Here is an 18,728-nt window from a genome sequence, read left to right on the forward strand (position 1 = left end):
TTTCAGCTCTTTGGGATGATCCTGGTCTGCAGGGGTCAGGACCGACCAAAACTGGTCCAAGGAAGGAACAGTACTGAACCACAGACTCTATGAACACATGAACACAACCTCTGTGGTTCCATTTACTGGGAAATATTGACTGGTCACAACTTTAATTAGCTCAACACAACACAGCATTTTGCCACAACATATGTGAACTTTGTTGGTCTGCAAGTTCTGACCTGAAACCGCTGAGACCACATGATCTGACTGAGACAAAGAACAATAGTAATAACTCAGAAAAAAAATCAGAGTTGAGTCCATCTTGTTGGAGCTTCACTTTATCATCAGATTCCACAAATTCAACACTCTTGATTGAAGCCGTCATGACAGTGTGTCAGTCAGTAACACTGTCAGTAACACAGGAGTCCCTGTTGGAGTCAGTCAGCTCATTTCCATAGAGACACTTTGCATCAGCAGCACCATGCTCCAGTGCTCTGGGAGACTTTATAGTCCTGACAGTTGAAGACTGGAGGACTGACAGCTTTTCCTTCATCACAACACAACACACATGAAAAACATGACTCTGATCTCCGTCCTCATCTGGACTCTCCTCTGCTGCTGCTTCACAGGTAAAGTCCAGAGAATCAAACTCCTCTATGAACATCCGTCCCTCTGAAATGAAGCCCACAAAACCAGGTTTCTGTCTCTGTGTCCTCAGAGTCCAGAGGACAGGTCACAGTGACTCAGTCGCCTGGAGCACTGAGCTCTGCTGTGGGAGGCTCCGCCAGGATCACCTGTAGGACCAGTCAGGATGTTTTTGTTTACAACAACAAGTACCAACTTTTATCCTGGTACCAACAGAGAGATGGAGAAAAACCTAAACTCCTTATTTATGATGCTTCCACTCGAGTATCAGGGATTCCAGAACGTTTTACAGGAAGTGGATCAAACTCTGACTTCACTCTGACCATCAGTGGAGTCCAGACTGAAGATGCAGCAGTTTATTACTGTCAGAGTTTTCACTACATCAACAGTCAGAATGTGTTCACACAGTGAAAAAGCGTCGTACAAAAACCTCCCTCAGTCAGACTGAACAGAAACTGAACTGACTGCTGCAGCTGGAAGATACTGCAGAGACTGATACAGTTCACTGAGGACACACACACACACACACACACACACACACACACACACACACTCTTCATATTATTTCCCTCCTTCCATCTCTTTGGAAATTCATCTCCATCAGGCCTCATTAATCCAACTCATCATAAAATCAGCCTGTTTGCTGATGACTCCCTGTTATATATCACAGAATCCTCGTCCCCTCTTCATCAATAGATTCATCAGATCAGAGGTTAAAGCTGGATTTCTGCTTTCTTCCTCCTGTCCTGTTTATTAAAATCCACATTTTGATGAAGAGGTCCACTGTGATTGGACATCAGGAGTCCTGATGGAAACATCATGATGTGTTGAGGACAGCTACACTTCACTGACTCTGTGTGTTTGCATATGTGTCCTGCCTCTCTGCTGCAGCCGTTAAGAGACCAGTGTTGATCAGTGTCTGTCCAGGCCTTTCAGAGACACCCACACGCCGGCAGCACCATGATGATGTCACTGACTCTACTGCTGGCCACCCTGGGGCTCCTTGTTCAGGGTGAGACTCTCTTCTGAAAACTGGGCTTCAGGATGCAACCGGGTTCACCTCAGTGATGTTCTGCTGACTGAAACGAGCAGCGTTGACCTTCTTCCATCTGTTCTCCGTGTTAAAGAAATCATCCTCTTCTGTTTGGATGTCCATCATCTTTGTCCAAGCTGGATTTGTCTCAATGACCTTCTCCTCTTTTTCATGTTTTCCAGGTTCATCAGGAGAAATCACCCTGACTCAGTCTCCTGGAGCTAAGTCTGTTAGTCCAGGTCAGACCGTCTCTATCAGCTGTAAAGCCAGTTCAAGTGTGAGCAATGAGATAGACTGGTACCTTCAGAAACCTGGAGAATCTCCCAAACTCCTGATTTATTGGGCTACAAACCGTCAGTCTGGAGTTCCAGAGCGTTTTAGTGGCAGTTATTCAAACACAGACTTCACTCTGACCATCAGTGGAGTTCAGACTGAAGATGCAGGAGTTTATTACTGTCAGCAGGATTACAGCCGCCCGTTCACACAGTGATACAACGTCGTACAAAAACCTCCGTCAGCTGAAGAGGAACTGATCTGAACCAACAGCTGCTCTGAAACACAAACACTAGAGGTCTGACTGTGACATATTCTCATGTTGAAAAGTTTTCAAGTTACCATTTGTGAATAAAACACACAAGTTCACCAGAAAAGAAGTTTAAAAAAAGAAACTAGAAAAACATCTTAAACCTATCTGACCTACCGTAGAAGAAGTCCACCAGAGAATACCTTTTATAGTTTTACATGCTGGGGAGCCATTTGTTGGAGTATTTTAATTTGCTATACATCAATACAACCTTAGATTTCAATTTTTAATAATGTGTATTGACCTTTGTCCATATTAACTAAATAAGTTGTTACAAAATGCAATAAACCACAAAAAAAGAAAATCTTTTTCAAAACAAATTTTTTCCCAAATATAGAAATGACATATTTGTATATTTGACAAATTTTAAATGTAAATAAGTAACACAAAATCCTTTCAAACCACAGCAAATTTATTTTTAGTGTGTTCATTGCTTAATTTGTCAAGTATACAAAATTTTAGAAACTTTACCACACGAAAATAAAATGAACATTCTGAACAATATTCAAAAAGATGGCATGTTCATTAAAATAAACTATTTATAAGAATGCAATCTTAGTTTTGATAGCTTTCTTGTTTTTAGCAAAAGATATCGATTTAAAACACATTTTTTTTAAGGAAAAAAAACGGTTTCATTTTGGCCAATTTGCATTTGTGGGTGTAAAACTTTGTAAGAATTATAACGAGACTGATTAAAGAATATTCTTTATCAACTGAAATGTCACTCTTTCAAAAACCAAAAAGCACGTTTAAAGTCACAGAGGATACTATTTAAAATAAACCTACAAATATCTTGCCACAGTTTCCGGGTATCTTTACATTTCCAGAACAGAGGGACTACAGTCTCAGTATAACAGTCACAGTCGGCACATTTTAGATCTGTATCATCATGTTTGAATTTGATTTTAAGGTTGTTTTTGCAGCCAAATGGGTTGAAGCCAGACACACCAGTAAAGGGAACATCAAGTTACAGAAGCAGAAATAAGACTACACATTGATAGTTGTGTTGTGAAGCTGAAATTAACGTAGCATGGCATTAAGTCACTTGGTGGGGGTGTGTGTCTCTACGTCAATAAAAACTGCTGTAATACGGTGATTGTCAGGGAGACACTGTGCACCAAAGACATTGAACTATTGTCCGTGACAGTGAATTTCCACAGTTATTTATTACTGTTGTTTATGTTCAGCCGAAGGCTAACGCTGATGTAGCCACCCAGGCTATGCTAACAACAGCACAGCGGCTGCAGTGGTTAGCACCGGACGCACCACACTTGATTTTGGGAGATTTTAATCATTGCAAACCGTCAAAGTCCCCGGACATGCAAAATGTCTGGACCTTAGCTTTGGAGCTATAAAAGGAGCTATAAATCCTTCAGCAGAGCTCCACTCAGTATCTTCGATCACAACATGGTTTATTTGGTTACGTCCTACAAATCGGTCCTGAAGAGGAACAAGCAGTTCCGGTCTGGTCAGAGGAATCAATCCAGGACTGTTTCCACAGTACGGATTGGGATTTGTTCTCAAATGTTTGCGAGGATATTGATGAATTAACTGATGTTATTTTATCGTATGTTTCTTTTTGTGAGGCCTCCATCATTCCACGGAAAGACATTTTCTTTTACCCCAATAATAAGCCTTGGATGACTAAAAGTGTCAAAGCTGTGATTAATCAGAAAAATATTTGCTTTTCTCTGGGTGACGCTGCTTAATATCGGGAGATTCAAAAACAACTCAAAAAGGAACTTCAACTTGCCAAGAGCAGGTATAAGAACAAGGTTGAGAACATGCTGAGTGCATCGGATGGATGGCATCGGAAGGTGTGTTCTTAAGAACTGGTGCTGACCTGCTGGCAGACATACTTTTATTTTTTCTGTGTCCCTCCAGCTTCACAAGGTCCCCTCACTTTGGAAGGATTCCATTATTGTTCCAGTTCCCAAATCACTAAATGACTTTAGACCTGTCATTAACTTCTCTCGTTATGAATTGGAGAAAATTGTCAAGGAAACACTTCTGACCTGTGTTCAAGATAACCTGGACCCACTGCAGTTCGCTGACAAGTCAAGCAGAGGTGTTGAAGATGCTTTAGCCACTCTTTTAAATCTTGACTCTTCTTGAGGGAGCCAAGACTTTTGCCCGTCTTTTATAGATTGTTCATTTGCTTTGAACTGCATACAGCCACATATTTTAGCAGAAAGATTAGGGGACTTCCACAGCATCGATCCTGGTCTGACAGCCTGGCTTTTGGACTTTTTAACAGAAAGGCCACAACGTGTGAGGATCAAAGGTGTTCTATCAGACATTCTCGTCTCCTTCACTGGAGCACCTCAGGGCTGTGTCCTCTCACCATTACTGTTTGTTCTGTACACAAACGAGTGCCGTAGCCAACGTGTGGGGCGTCACATCTTGAAATTTGCAGATGCCTCAGTAATTGTGTCCTTCCTGACCTTGGCCCTGGAGTGAAGGAATTCACAGACTGGTGTTCCTCATCCTTTATGTCCATCAACGTGTCAAAGGCTAAAGAAATGCTGATAGCCTTTCATAAACATCTGTCAGTCTCCCCTCCTCTTGTCATTGAGGATGAAACCATCGAGCTGGTCAATAATTATAAGTATCTTGGCACTAACATTGATGACAAGCTGTCTTCTGATTTCCACATTGATGGCGCTTGCAAAAAGTCACATCAACGCATGTATTTTTATCGTGAACTGTAGAATTTTAATGTTGACAGCACTTGTTGAAAATGTTTTATTCTTGTTTTATTGAATCTGTTTTGGCCTTTTCTTTTAATTGCTGGTAATTTCCCAAAAAAAAAACAAAACAAAAAAAACTGATTGGAGGGAATAGTGACAGTGTGCAGGAAAATTACAGTCGTTAACCTGAATGACCTTACGGATATGTACAAGTTCAGAACCATAAGTACGGCCTGCTCACTCCTCACTGAGCAAAGCCTTCCTTGGCTGCTGAGTTAGGATTGCTCACAGTTCAACTGGACAGTTGAAGTCATTTTTAATGAGGACAAACATGAAAAACTGACCGAAGGCAGTGAGAAATTCAGCAGAAATATGTTTTAATTCATCATGATGTTTCTTCATGAGAGACCGATACATGAAAGAACAGAGACAAAATGAAGAAGTTCAGATATTTGACCAACATTTATTACAATGAAGCAGTTAAATTAGACCTAAAACAGAAACAGGTTTTCTTTTCTATCTGAGTAGAAACTGGAAAGATGTCATAACACAGGAGTCCCTGTTGGAGTCAGTCAGCTCATTTCCATAGAGACACTTTGCATCAGCAGCACCATGCTCCAGTGCTCTGGGAGACTTTATAGTCCTGACAGTTGAAGACTGGAGGACTGACAGCTTTTCCTTCATCACAACACAACACACATGAAAAACATGACTCTGATCTCCGTCCTCATCTGGACTCTCCTCTGCTGCTGCTTCACAGGTAAAGTCCAGAGAATCAAACTCCTCTATGAACATCCGTCCCTCTGAAATGAAGCCCACAAAACCAGGTTTCTGTCTCTGTGTCCTCAGAGTCCAGAGGACAGGTCACAGTGACTCAGCCTGGAGCACTGAGCTCTGCTGTGGGAGGCTCCGCCAGGATCACCTGTAGGACCAGTCAGAATGTTTATGTTGACAGCAGCAACAACCACCGTTTAGCCTGGTACCAACAGAGAGATGGAGAAAAACCTAAACTCCTTATTTATGATGCTTCCACTCGAGCATCAGGGATTCCAGAACGTTTTACAGGAAGTGGATCAAACTCTGACTTCACTCTGACCATCAGTGGAGTCCAGACTGAAGATGCAGCAGTTTATTACTGTCAGAGTTATCACTACATCAACAGTCAGAATCTGTTCACACAGTGAAAAAGCGTCGTACAAAAACCTCCCTCAGTCAGACTGAACAGAAACTGAACTGACTGCTGCAGCTGGAAGATACTGCAGAGACTGATACAGTTCACTGAGGACACACACACACACACACACACACACACACACTCTCTTCATATTATTTCCCTCCTTCCATCTCTTTGGAAATTCATCTCCATCAGGCCTCATTAATCCAACTCATCATAAAATCAGCCTGTTTGCTGATGACTCCCTGTTATATATCACAGAATCCTCGTCTCCTCTTCATCAATAGATTCATCAGATCAGAGGTTAAAGCTGGATTTCTGCTTTCTTCCTCCTGTCCTGTTTGTTAAAATCCACATTTTGATGAAGAGGTCCACTGTGATTGGACATCAGGAGTCCTGATGGAAACATCATGATGTGTTGAGGACAGCTACAACTACTACAGGTCTAAAGTTCTCCCTCCAATCGCCAACTCAGATCACTCAGCTGTGTACCTTATGCCTACTTATAAATCAGTTTTAAAGTCCAGTGAGCCCCAACTCAAAACTGTTCTGAGATGGACTGAGGATAGTACAGAGACTCTGTGTGGATTCTTCCTCAGCAGCGATTGGAGCATCTTCCACAGCTTAGATCTAGAAGAAGCCACAAAAACCATCATTGATTATATCAACTTTGGTGTGGATAATGTCGTGGAAAAAAAATAAATCCTATATTTCCAAGGAAACTAACTCATGTATTAATGAAAATAGTTAGTTTTTAAAAGCAAAGGCCGAGCGGCTCTCGTGGTGGCTCAGAGAGAGCTCAATCACATGCTGAGGAAATCAAAGGACCAACACCACACGGACATGGAACACAGCTTTAAGGAAATGGACAACAGAAGATTATGGGACTGTATGAGAAGCATCGCTAACATGTCCCCCTGCACAAAGCGGATGATAACACTGGATGACTCAACAAGAGCAAATGAACTGAACGACTTCTTTCTAAGATTTGAGGAACAGGATTTTTATTCTATAGGGAGAGAGATCCCAGATTCACTGGTCCCTCTGGAGAATGTTAACGCCACATTACACCGCAGCAGGGGCAAGCTGTTTTCAGTAAAGTTGGCAAAAGGAAATCACCAGGTCCTGATGGCCTGCTGCCTACTTGATTAAAAGTTGCGCAGCCGAGTCAGCTGCTTCCTGGTGCCCCTTTTTTCAGAGGTCCTTTTACAGCCACACAGTGCCTGACCTGTGGAAAAAATCAGTTCTTGTACCAGTTCCACAGATCTCTCTCTCTCTCATGCCCTGCGGTTGATAATGACTACAGGCCAATCTCATTGACTTCAGTTGTAATGAAATGTTTTGAATTATTGTTGATACGTCCAATCTGACATTGCCAGTTGTGTCGGCCCCTTACAGTTCGCTTACAGACGAGGTCGTGGTACAGAGGATGCAGTTATCACTGTCACCCACTTGATCAACAAACATCTTGATCATACAGAAACTGATTAAAATGAAGGTTGACAGTTTAATCATCCAATGGTTTTATTCTTTCTTTACTAACAGATCACAACAAGTCAGGGTAAACAGCTCGCTGTCAGCCACGAGGCGGTGTAGCACGGGCGTGCCCCAGGGCTGCGTCAGCTCCCCTGTTCTTTTTACACTGTACACTGATGTATGCAGGAGTTCACATCCTAACAACCATGTCATCAAATTTTCAGATACCATCATCCAAAGTCAGCTAGATGTAAATTCCTGCCCCTCTGTGTACCGCAGTGAGAGAGCCTCCTTCAAAACCTGGTGTGATAACAACTTCTTGGTGTTAAACACTAAAAAGACAAAGGAAATGACTTTTGACCTCAGGGAAATCACAGCTCATGACCCGGTAATCATTAACGACTGCGTCATTGAACAAGTGTCTTCCTATAAATTTATTTCCTTATGGTGTGCAATAATCTATCGTGGAGTAATCATGTGGACTTCCTCTGTACCAGACTTGCTCAGAGGCTACACTTCCTCAGAAGGATGCAGCTGTTCGGTGCCAGAACTGAGGTTATGTTAACATTCTCCAACGCTGTGTTAGCCGGTATTATAAGATATGGCATGGCAGTATGGTTCGGCTCCCTTCAGAGAACGGCATCCGTAGCAATGAAAATAATAAGCAAACAGGATAACGCCCGGCCCCTCCAGGCAAAATATGAGGGAGCTGTTGTTAAGGGAGCGGATAAGATCTTGAGTGACCCCTCTCATGCTCTTCTTCAGGAATATGAGTTGTTGCCTTCAGAGAGGCGCTACAGAGCCAGCAGGTGTAGGAGCAACCGCTTTAAAATGTCCTTCATTCCCACCTCCATTCTACTCCGAAATAAACTTTGATCTACGTATTTTATCCAGGTTTGAAAGTCCTGTGTTTTGATCCATGTATTTAACGGTTTCTTTATTAAGGGTATGTGCAATATTTTTGGGCGCACTGTATTTTAATTTGCACTTGTGGCACCTTATGGAATGATGTCTATGTCAAATGGTGGGACTACTGTATGCATGTATGTATCTGTATGATTGCTGGCAGCAAGATGCACTGTACAGCCCAAAACAAATTTCCCTCGCAGGACAATAAAGTTTATCTTATCTTATTTATTCCATGGCTCATTAACAATGTCACTTCACATTCACAAGGACAGAGGTCAATGAACCAAATCCCATTAAGGAAGCAGATTTTTAAATTTAAATATCGAATGGGAATTCTTCAATCTTTAGAAATTTTCGAAATGTTTCTCACCAAAGACTTTACATCAAAGTGATAAATAATAAATGATACAAAAAAAACAAAAAAAACAACAGTAAATACATTTAGATGGTAGCTGTGAAGGAAAATTTAAATAAAACCAAATTTAGCAAAACTTTGAACCATCCAAATTATTTAACTGCAAAAAATTCACCTTGAAAAATCAAAAAGATAAATATTTTGGTGACTTTTCTTTTTCTGATCATGTAAATCTGTGTAGATGATAACTTCACATTCACATCAAGGTGGAGACCAAAGGAGATGAAGTCAGAGCTGATAATAAGGCCAACAGTGACGTCAGAAATGATCATGTGTGCAAGTGAATCTACAAAAAGAATCTGAGAGAAAACGGTTCAACCTCAGCTCATTTCCATAGAGACACTTTGCATCAGCAGCACCATGCTCCAGTGCTCTGGGAGACTTTATAGTCCTGACAGTTGAAGACTGGAGGACTGACAGCTTTTCCTTCATCACAACACAACACACATGAAAAACATGACTCTGATCTCCGTCCTCATCTGGACTCTCCTCTGCTGCTGCTTCACAGGTAAAGTCCAGAGAATCAAACTCCTCTATGAACATCCGTCCCTCTGAAATGAAGCCCACAAAACCAGGTTTCTGTCTCTGTGTCCTCAGAGTCCAGAGGACAGGTCACAGTGACTCAGCCTGGAGCACTGAGCTCTGCTGTGGGAGGCTCCGCCAGGATCACCTGTAGGACCAGTCAGAATGTTTATGTTTGGAGCAACAACCAACTTTTATCCTGGTACCAACAGAGAGATGGAGAAAAACCTAAACTCCTTATTTACTTTGCTTCTCGTCGAGCATCAGGGATTCCAGAACGTTTTACAGGAAGTGGATCAAACTCTGACTTCACTCTGACCATCAGTGGAGTCCAGACTGAAGATGCAGCAGTTTATTACTGTCAGAGTTTTCATGTCATCAACAGTCAGCATGTGTTCACACAGTGAAAAAGTGTCGTACAAAAACCTCCCTCAGTCAGACTGAACAGAAACTGAACTGACTGCTGCAGCTGGAAGATACTGCAGAGACTGATACAGTTCACTGAGGACACACACACACACACACACTCTTCATATTATTTCCCTCCTTCCATCTCTTTGGAAATTCATCTCCATCAGGCCTCATTAATCCAACTCATCATAAAATCAGCCTGTTTGCTGATGACTCCCTGTTATATATCACAGAATCCTCGTCTCCTCTTCATCAACAGATTCATCAGATCAGAGGTTAAAGCTGGATTTCTGCTTTCTTCCTCCTGTCCTGTTTATTAAAATCCACATTTTGATGAAGAGGTCCACTGTGATTGGACATCAGGAGTCCTGATGGAAACATCATGATGTGTTGAGGACAGCTACACTTCACTGACTGTGTGTTTGCATATGTGTCCTGCCTCTCTGCTGCAGCCGTTAAGAGACCAGTGTTGATCAGTGTCTGTCCAGGCCTTTCAGAGACACCCACACGCCGGCAGCACCATGATGATGTCACTGACTCTACTGCTGGCCACCCTGGGGCTCCTTGTTCAGGGTGAGACTCTCTTCTGAAAACTGGGCTTCAGGATGCAACCGGGTTCACCTCAGTGATGTTCTGCTGACTGAAACGAGCAGCGTTGACCTTCTTCCATCTGTTCTCCGTGTTAAAGAAATCATCCTCTTCTGTTTGGATGTCCAAGCTGGATTTGTCTCAATGACCTTCTCCTCTTTTTCATGTTTTCCAGGTTCATCAGGAGAAATCACCCTGACTCAGTCTCCTGGAGCTAAGTCTGTTAGTCCAGGTCAGACCGTCTCTATCAGCTGTAAAGCCAGTTCAAGTGTCAGTAACGACATTCACTGGTACCTTCAGAAACCTGGAGAAACCCCAAAACTCCTGATTTATAATGCCAACAGCCGTCAGTCTGGAGTTCCAGAGCGTTTTAGTGGCAGTTATTCAAACACAGACTTCACTCTGACCATCAGTGGAGTTCAGACTGAAGATGCAGGAGTTTATTACTGTCAACAAAGTAACAGCCTCCCGTTCACACAGTGATACAACGTCGTACAAAAACCTCCGTCAGCTGAAGAGGAACTGATCTGAACCAGTTCACTGAGGACACACACACACACACACACACACACTGACTGATCAGAGTTGAACTATTAAATCCTAAAAGATAGATGAATATGTTTTGTCAGATGTGGAAGTTTTCTTCCTTCAACGTTTCCACTCTGAATGAAATCAGCTGTTTCTTTTAATAGCTGCTGATGTTCAGTGAGGCCATCATCCAATCAGACATGGAAAAAAGTTTCTTTCAGCCAAAACATCAGTCACCTCAACCTGACTGTCAGGAGATCAATGTTTTGGTCATTTTTCTTTAGAACATGAACATGAAATCATGGCCAGTGATTCCCTCTGTTGCCCCAAAACAAAGAAGTCGAGTTCATTGATTGAACCTCCGGACAGGGCAGGTGTTAAAGAGAAGACCTGCTTAAAGATCTCACTACTGTTTTCAGTTATACACCGTTTTGAGATCACTGCTGTAGAGACATTTGTGTGCACTGAAATCGTTCTCTCAAAGAAAACACAGGAAAGATCAGACAGGCCCACATCAGACACAGTAACCTTTGAGATGCACAGTCTTAGAGATAAGTAAGTCAAGAGTGTGTCCTCTGTTGTGCGTGGCCTCTGTTACAAGCTGAGTCAGCCCAAAGTTGTCCAGAGTGTTACTCAGGTCTTTAGTCTTTCTGTCCTGAGAGTTGTCCACATGGATGTTAAAGTCACCAACAATAATTATACGGTCAAAGTGAACACAGATCAGAGACAGCAGTTCACTGAGGTCATCAAAAACGTCTGCACAGCATTTTGGGGGTCTGTAAACATTCAGAAACAGGACTCTGGATGAGGCCTTCAGCTGGATAGTTATATATTCAAAAGACTGAAAACTTCCAGCAGATAAGTGCTGACATTGAAATGATTCATTCACCCACAATCAGAGTTTCAGGCCCAGCCTTTAGCTTTCCCTGTGGCCTTTTACTTTTTAACAGGTTTTCAGTCCTCGCCTTGCTGCTTTGGGATGGATGGTCATCCGACAGAGATCCAGAGTCCTTCGATAGTGGAGCAAATCTGTTCTGTAGTTTCACACTCTGTTGTGAACCTTCCCATTCACGGTTGTCCAGTCCTGATTCCTCCCATTTACGGGGTAGAAGAGCTCCTCTGTCTCGTAGGAGGTGAAGGCCAGTCAGTTTCATAGACTTCAGCTCGCCGTGCCCTGCCTGTGATACGTCCTCCCACTTCCAGGAGACATGATTTACTTTGTGGCTTTGCACCGACAGACAGACAGTTCCAGGGAGGATTATCACTCCATGATTTATTATAATGCACAGAGTCTGCTTTCTTGGTCGTGTTATCTGTGCTCCTTAGCTGTGGTGACTATTACAACATTCACATCATGGTGGAGACCAAAGGAGATGAAGTCAGAGCTGATAATAAGGCCAACAGTGACGTCAGAAATGATCATGTGTGCAAGTGAATCTACAAAAAGAATCTGAGAGAAAACGGTTCAACCTCAGCTCATTTCCATAGAGACACTTTGCATCAGCAGCACCATGCTCCAGTGCTCTGGGAGACTTTATAGTCCTGACAGTTGAAGACTGGAGGACTGACAGCTTTTCCTTCATCACAACACAACACACATGAAAAACATGACTCTGATCTCCGTCCTCATCTGGACTCTCCTCTGCTGCTGCTTCACAGGTAAAGTCCAGAGAATCAAACTCCTCTATGAACATCCGTCCCTCTGAAATGAAGCCCACAAAACCAGGTTTCTGTCTCTGTGTCCTCAGAGTCCAGAGGACAGGTCACAGTGACTCAGCCTGGAGCACTGAGCTCTGCTGTGGGAGGCTCCGCCAGGATCACCTGTAGGACCAGTCAGAATGTTAATGTTTACAACAACAACCACATTTTAGCCTGGTACCAACAGAGAGATGGAGAAAAACCTAAACTCCTTATTTATGATGCTTCCACTCGAGCATCAGGGATTCCAGAACGTTTTACAGGAAGTGGATCAAACTCTGACTTCACTCTGACCATCAGTGGAGTCCAGACTGAAGATGCAGCAGTTTATTACTGTCAGAGTGAACACAACATCAACAGTCAGTGGGTGTTCACACAGTGAAAAAGCGTCGTACAAAAACCTCGGTCAGCTAAAGAGGAACTGATCTGAACCAACAGCTGCTCTGAAACACAAACACTAGAGGTCTGACTGTGACATATTCTCATGTTGAAAAGTCTGCTGTGTTAGAGAAACTATTTATTTAATTTACTATGAAAGTATGAAAAGAGTATGAAAGATTTCCTCATTTCAAAATTCACATAGCAAAGAAATGAAAAACTCTGACTTGACATCAAAAGTTATTATACTTCTCATAGTTTTAATCTTTATATATAATAAAAACATTTAATGAACACAAAGAAAACCACACAAATGATGAACACAACTTCTGCACTCATATTGATGTTACAAAATCACCATCAAACACAGTCAACATCCCTGAGAGCTAATCCAGAACTGACACGAGTCACTGTGAGTTTCATGGACCGGCTGTTTCTATTCAGACGTCAGCAGTCGGACAGCAGACATTTAACGCTTTCACAAGAAAACACACTGAAGACAAACTGCTGATCAGAGCGTCTTTATTGTCATGAAATATGGAACACGTCAGCGTTACGAGAAGCAAAAAGCTCAATGAAAAGATATAAAAGCAAAGTTAAAGAGAAACAGAGACAGAGAGTTCCAAAGTGAGAGCAGAGTTACTGGATGTCTCTGTATGCTGATGATACCACACTTTATATATCTGATCCAGAGATGAGGCAGATTTCAATCCTTCAACATGAAACAATCAAATCTGACTCAATCATTTCATCTACAGGGTTCATTTAGGAGAAGAGATGAATCAGGTTTTATTTCAGGTCACTCAGAAAGTTTGACCATCTGTTGATGTTCGAAAAACTCCAGATGGACACAGAATTTATTTGATGAACAGATCTTTATTTTCTGAAATAGTGACATTACAAATGTTACAGAAAACTAGAAAACATATCTGAGAGAAAGACAGAAAATGAGAAAGAGACGAAGATGGCGTTACATGGAGCAGAATGAAACCAGCAGCAGAGACCAGCTCGGTTGGATCCAGACTAGGAACACTGGCCTTTACTCAGAGTCTCTGAGACCGCAGCCTGGGAGCCCTGGGTGGCCTCGCAGGTCACAGAGTCCAGGCTGGTCCACTGGTCTTTAGTGAGACTCAGGGTGCTGGTCCAGCTGTAGAGGCCGTCCTTCCCCAGCACCCCCCGGCTCTGGTCCCCGCTGCTGCTGCTGATGCTGCCGCCCCGCCCCACCTTCCAGGACAGGGTCCAGTCTGAGGGGAAGCCCTTGTCGGCCAGGCACATGAGCGTGGCCTTCCCGTTGTCTTTTTCCAGCTCCTTCCTGGAGGGGGGCAGCACCCTCAGGGTGGGACGGGTGTCACCTAGAAGACACCAATCAGATTAGAGGACGGGGAGCGGACAGCTGTCAATCAAACAGCAGACACTTGGACACCTTGACTGTGTGAGAGCTGATTTAGTCCCTGAAGGAGTTTCTGTCAGATGGTTTTTCTGCTCCACCGGTCACTGACTCACACATTGTTTCACTTCCCTTTAAGAAGCCTCTCATGCACATCAGCACAGAGACAATCATCAGACAGTTTGAGCTGAAATATATCAAAGTACACTGGAAACACAAAAGATGATTTTACATTTCAACAGCTGCATTTTACCCTCGTCTATATCGCACTATTTCATGGAGACTTTTCGAAAAGACAAAAACTGTTTTTTTAGGAATCTCTTCAAAGTCCTGGTTGGTTTATGATGAAACACATTTAGGGATAAAACTATTAAAGCACAACAGTTAATCAGATCTACTGTGAAAAGCTCCACTATCACATAAAAACAGACGGCTGAATTTAAAAGTCAGACATAAACAAAGAGAAGCCAGCGACTTCAGAAAAGTTCAGTCACACTGTTCAGAATAACTTTAACTGAACGGCACAAAAGTTTCAGAGGGAAAGATGTTGCTGATTGTTGCTGTTTAATCTTTGCTGCTGCTCAGATTGTTCACATTTCACTAATTAACCGCAACAAGAAAAGAAAAGTTCAGAGAATCTGCTTCAAGTTCAGCTTCAGGGTCAAAGAGGAGAAACCAAGAAGAAAATAGAGATTTGAAAGAGTTTTAGATCAGACAAAGGGAAATTTATATCCTCTACAAATGTTCAGACACAGAAAAGGAGACCTGAACACACAAAACATTATTAATATTGAAGCAGAAACTTACTTCCAACATCCAGTCTGGTTCCTCCACCAAAAGTCAACCACAGTGATACAAACTCATTGAGCCGTCGTACAAAAACCTCTGACTGTACAGAGACACGGCTCTCTGAGTCTGACTGACTGAACTAAAACTACAAACTCTGAAGATGCTGCTTTACTTCACATTTCTCAAATAAGGATTCATCCTCTGCTTTAATATTTGATTTTCACAATTTATTCACAGAAAAATTACTTTTTACAATCATGCAAAAATGAAGTTGGTTCCAAAATAATCCTGAAAAAGCATCTTCTGTTCTTTACATGTTAAATATGAAGGAAGTAAAAAGAGAAGCAGCTCCTGAATTAAAACAGTTCATAAAGATTTGACTTACTTCCAACATCCAGTCTGGTTCCTCCACCAAAAGTCCACCACAGTGATACAAACTCATTGAGCCGTCGTACAAAAACCTCTGACTGTACAGAGACACGGCTCTCTGAGTCTGAAACAAACAAACTCAACTAAATTCACCTCCAATATTTTGGCTGCCTGCCTGAGAAAGACTGAAATTCAATATGACACATTTCTGTTTCTTTACATCGGAAAGACTTTTGTAGAATTTATAATATGTGATAGAATTGGAAACAGTAACAGACCAAAAGTTGGATATCACCACAGTAGACACATCCAGTATCCTGAACAAAGAAATGCTCATAAATGATAGAAAAGACTTTTGCTGCAAAGAATAGAACATTTTTCTGATGTGAATGACTGAATGTCACCAGAACGTAAAGATCCTAAAACAAACAGTAAATCTGTCTAAAAAGGACGACAGAATATGTTGAAGTGTGCATTAAATGAAAGCTTTCAAATCTTTAATGTCAGCATAAACAAACACAAACACTCTGATCAAACTAGATTATATTGAGGGGAATCATGTTGATGTCATCATAAAACAGGCTGAAACATTTCAAACCTTCTGTGTCCTCCACAACAATCAGCCATGACATCATGACCTCCTGACCCCACATGGATGGAGGACCTAAAGTTTCCCAGCAGGACATTGTCCAAAGCATCACACTGTCTGCACCAGCTGGTCTTCTTCCCACAATGCATCTTGGTGTGATGTCTTCCTCAGGTAGTGCTGCGCACACACACACACACACACACACACACACACAACTGACCATCCGGATGATGTCAAAGAAGACCTGATCCATCAGACCGGACCACCTTGTTCCATGGCCCCGTGGTCCGGTTCTGATGCTCATACGTCCATTGTAGGAGGTTCTGGTGGTGGACTGGGGTCAGCATGGACACCCTGACCGGTCTGCAGCTCCACCACAAACTGTGATGGTCTGTGTGTTCCCACAGCTTTCTGTCAGAACCAGCATGAACTTCTTCAACAGGTCTTCTGTTGGATCAGACCACACGGTCCATCAATGGGTCCTGATCCAGGACCATGTGGTTCTGTGGTTTTCCTTTCCTGGAACACCTTGGTAGGTCCTGGCTGCTGCAGAGAGGAACCTCCCACAGAGCTGCAGTTTGGTTCTCATCAAAGTCTCTCGAGTTACTGAAAGAAAAATAAATAAATCAATAAAAATGAATAATAAATAATAATTATAATTAAATAAAAATAATTAAATAAACAAATCATATTTTTTTTCACAAAACTTCTTAAAAATAAGAACCAACAAATTGTGATGATCAGATTGATCCAAGTCCCTGTTGGAGTCAGTCAGCTCATTTCCATAGAGACACTTTGCATCAGCAGCACCATGCTCCAGTGCTCTGGGAGACTTTATAGTCCTGACAGTTGAAGACTGGAGGACTGACAGCTTTTCCTTCATCACAACACAACACACATGAAAAACATGACTCTGATCTCCGTCCTCATCTGGACTCTCCTCTGCTGCTGCTTCACAGGTAAAGTCCAGAGAATCAAACTCCTCTATGAACATCCGTCCCTCTGAAATGAAGCCCACAAAACCAGGTTTCTGTCTCTGTGTCCTCAGAGTCCAGAGGACAGGTCACAGTGACTCAGTCGCCTGGAGCACTGAGCTCTGCTGTGGGAGGCTCCGCCAGGATCACCTGTAGGACCAGTCAGGATGTTTATGTTTCCAACAGCAAACATTTCTTATCCTGGTACCAACAGAGAGATGGAGAGAAACATAAACTCCTTATTTACTTTGCTTCCACTCGAGCATCAGGGATTCCAGAACGTTTTACAGGAAGTGGATCAAACTCTGACTTCACTCTGACCATCAGTGGAGTCCAGACTGAAGATGCAGCAGTTTATTACTGTCAGAGTTTGCACTACATCAACAGTCAGGATGTGTTCACACAGTGAAAAAGCGTCGTACAAAAACCTCCCTCAGTCAGACTGAAGAGGAACTGATCTGAACCAACAGCTGCTCTGAAACACAAACACTAGAGGTCTGACTGTGACATATCCTCATGTTGAAAAGTCTGCTGTGTTCGAGAAACTTTTTATTTATTTATTCATGAGCATGAAAAGATTTTCTCATTTCAAAATTCACAGAGCAACGAAATAAAAAACTCTAACTTGACATCAAAGTTTATTGGCTAAACCTATCGTAGTTTGAATCTTTATATATAATAAAAACATTTAATGAACACAAAGAAAACCACACAAATGATGAACACAACTGCTGCACTCATATTGATGTTACAAAATCACCATCAAACACAGTCAACATCCCTGAGAGCTAATCCAGAACTGACACGAGTCACTGTGAGTTTCATGGACCGGCTGTTTCTATTCAGACGTCAGCAGTCGGACAGCAGACATTTAACGCTTTCACAAGAAAACACACTGAAGACAAACTGCTGATCAGAGCGTCTTTATTGTCATGAAATATGGAACACGTCAGCGTTACGAGAAGCAAAAAGCTCAATGAAAAGATATAAAAGCAAAGTTAAAGAGAAACAGAGACAGAGAGTTCCAAAGTGAGAGCAGAGTTACTGGATGTCTCTGTATGCTGATGATACCACACTTTATATATCTGATCCAGAGATGAGGCAGATTTCAATCCTTCAACATGAAACAATCAAATCTGACTCAATCGTTTCATCTACAGGGTTCATTTAGGAGAAGAGATGAATCAGGTTTTATTTCAGGTCACTCAGAAAGTTTGACCATCTGTTGATGTTCGAAAAACTCCAGATGGACACAGAATTTATTTGATGAACAGATCTTTATTTTCTGAAATAGTGACATTACAAATGTTACAGAAAACTAGAAAACATATCTGAGAGAAAGACAGAAAATGAGAAAGAGACGAAGATGGCGTTACATGGAGCAGAATGAAACCAGCAGCAGAGACCAGCTCGGTTGGATCCAGACTAGGAACACTGGCCTTTACTCAGAGTCTCTGAGACCGCAGCCTGGGAGCCCTGGGTGGCCTCGCAGGTCACAGAGTCCAGGCTGGTCCACTGGTCTTTAGTGAGACTCAGAGAAAAGAAACAAGAAACACAACTCAGAAAAAAACTCAGTCAGCTCATTTCC

General features: G+C 42.2%; 2 protein-coding genes and 2 gene segments (V, D, J or C); 2 read left to right on the top strand and 2 right to left on the bottom strand.

The window, feature by feature from the left end:
* Positions 1 to 1,430: 1,430 nt before the first annotated feature.
* On the top strand, positions 1,431 to 6,105 carry LOC115051392 (uncharacterized; the record flags this gene model as incomplete). The annotated part of the gene is made up of 5 exons (XM_029514784.1): positions 1,431 to 1,639; positions 1,843 to 2,146; positions 4,660 to 4,837; positions 5,642 to 5,693; positions 5,783 to 6,105. Coding segments are annotated over exons 1-5 (909 nt in total), but the record flags the coding sequence as incomplete, so codon positions are not given.
* Positions 6,106 to 10,277: 4,172 nt separating this feature from the next.
* LOC115051393 (T-cell surface glycoprotein CD8 alpha chain-like) lies at positions 10,278 to 13,024 on the top strand (the record flags this gene model as incomplete). Its single annotated transcript, XM_029514785.1, has 5 exons — positions 10,278 to 10,413; positions 10,604 to 10,907; positions 12,283 to 12,364; positions 12,564 to 12,615; positions 12,705 to 13,024. Coding segments are annotated over exons 1-5 (810 nt in total), but the record flags the coding sequence as incomplete, so codon positions are not given.
* Positions 13,025 to 13,888: 864 nt separating this feature from the next.
* On the bottom strand, positions 13,889 to 15,694 carry LOC115050543 (Ig kappa-b4 chain C region-like). The segment is given in 2 exon segments: positions 13,889 to 14,384; positions 15,594 to 15,694. A coding segment is annotated over 1 exon segment (252 nt).
* A 2,704-nt stretch (positions 15,695 to 18,398) lies between these two features.
* LOC115050538 (Ig kappa chain V-III region MOPC 63-like) overlaps positions 18,399 to 18,728 on the bottom strand; it is a 38,615-nt gene continuing 38,285 nt past the window's right edge. The window contains 1 exon segment of the V gene segment in view: positions 18,399 to 18,616. Coding sequence covers positions 18,566 to 18,616 — 51 coding nt within the window.

This window comes from Echeneis naucrates, chromosome 11 (genome assembly GCF_900963305.1).
Source record: "Echeneis naucrates chromosome 11, fEcheNa1.1, whole genome shotgun sequence".
Taxonomy (NCBI): domain Eukaryota; kingdom Metazoa; phylum Chordata; class Actinopteri; order Carangiformes; family Echeneidae; genus Echeneis; species Echeneis naucrates.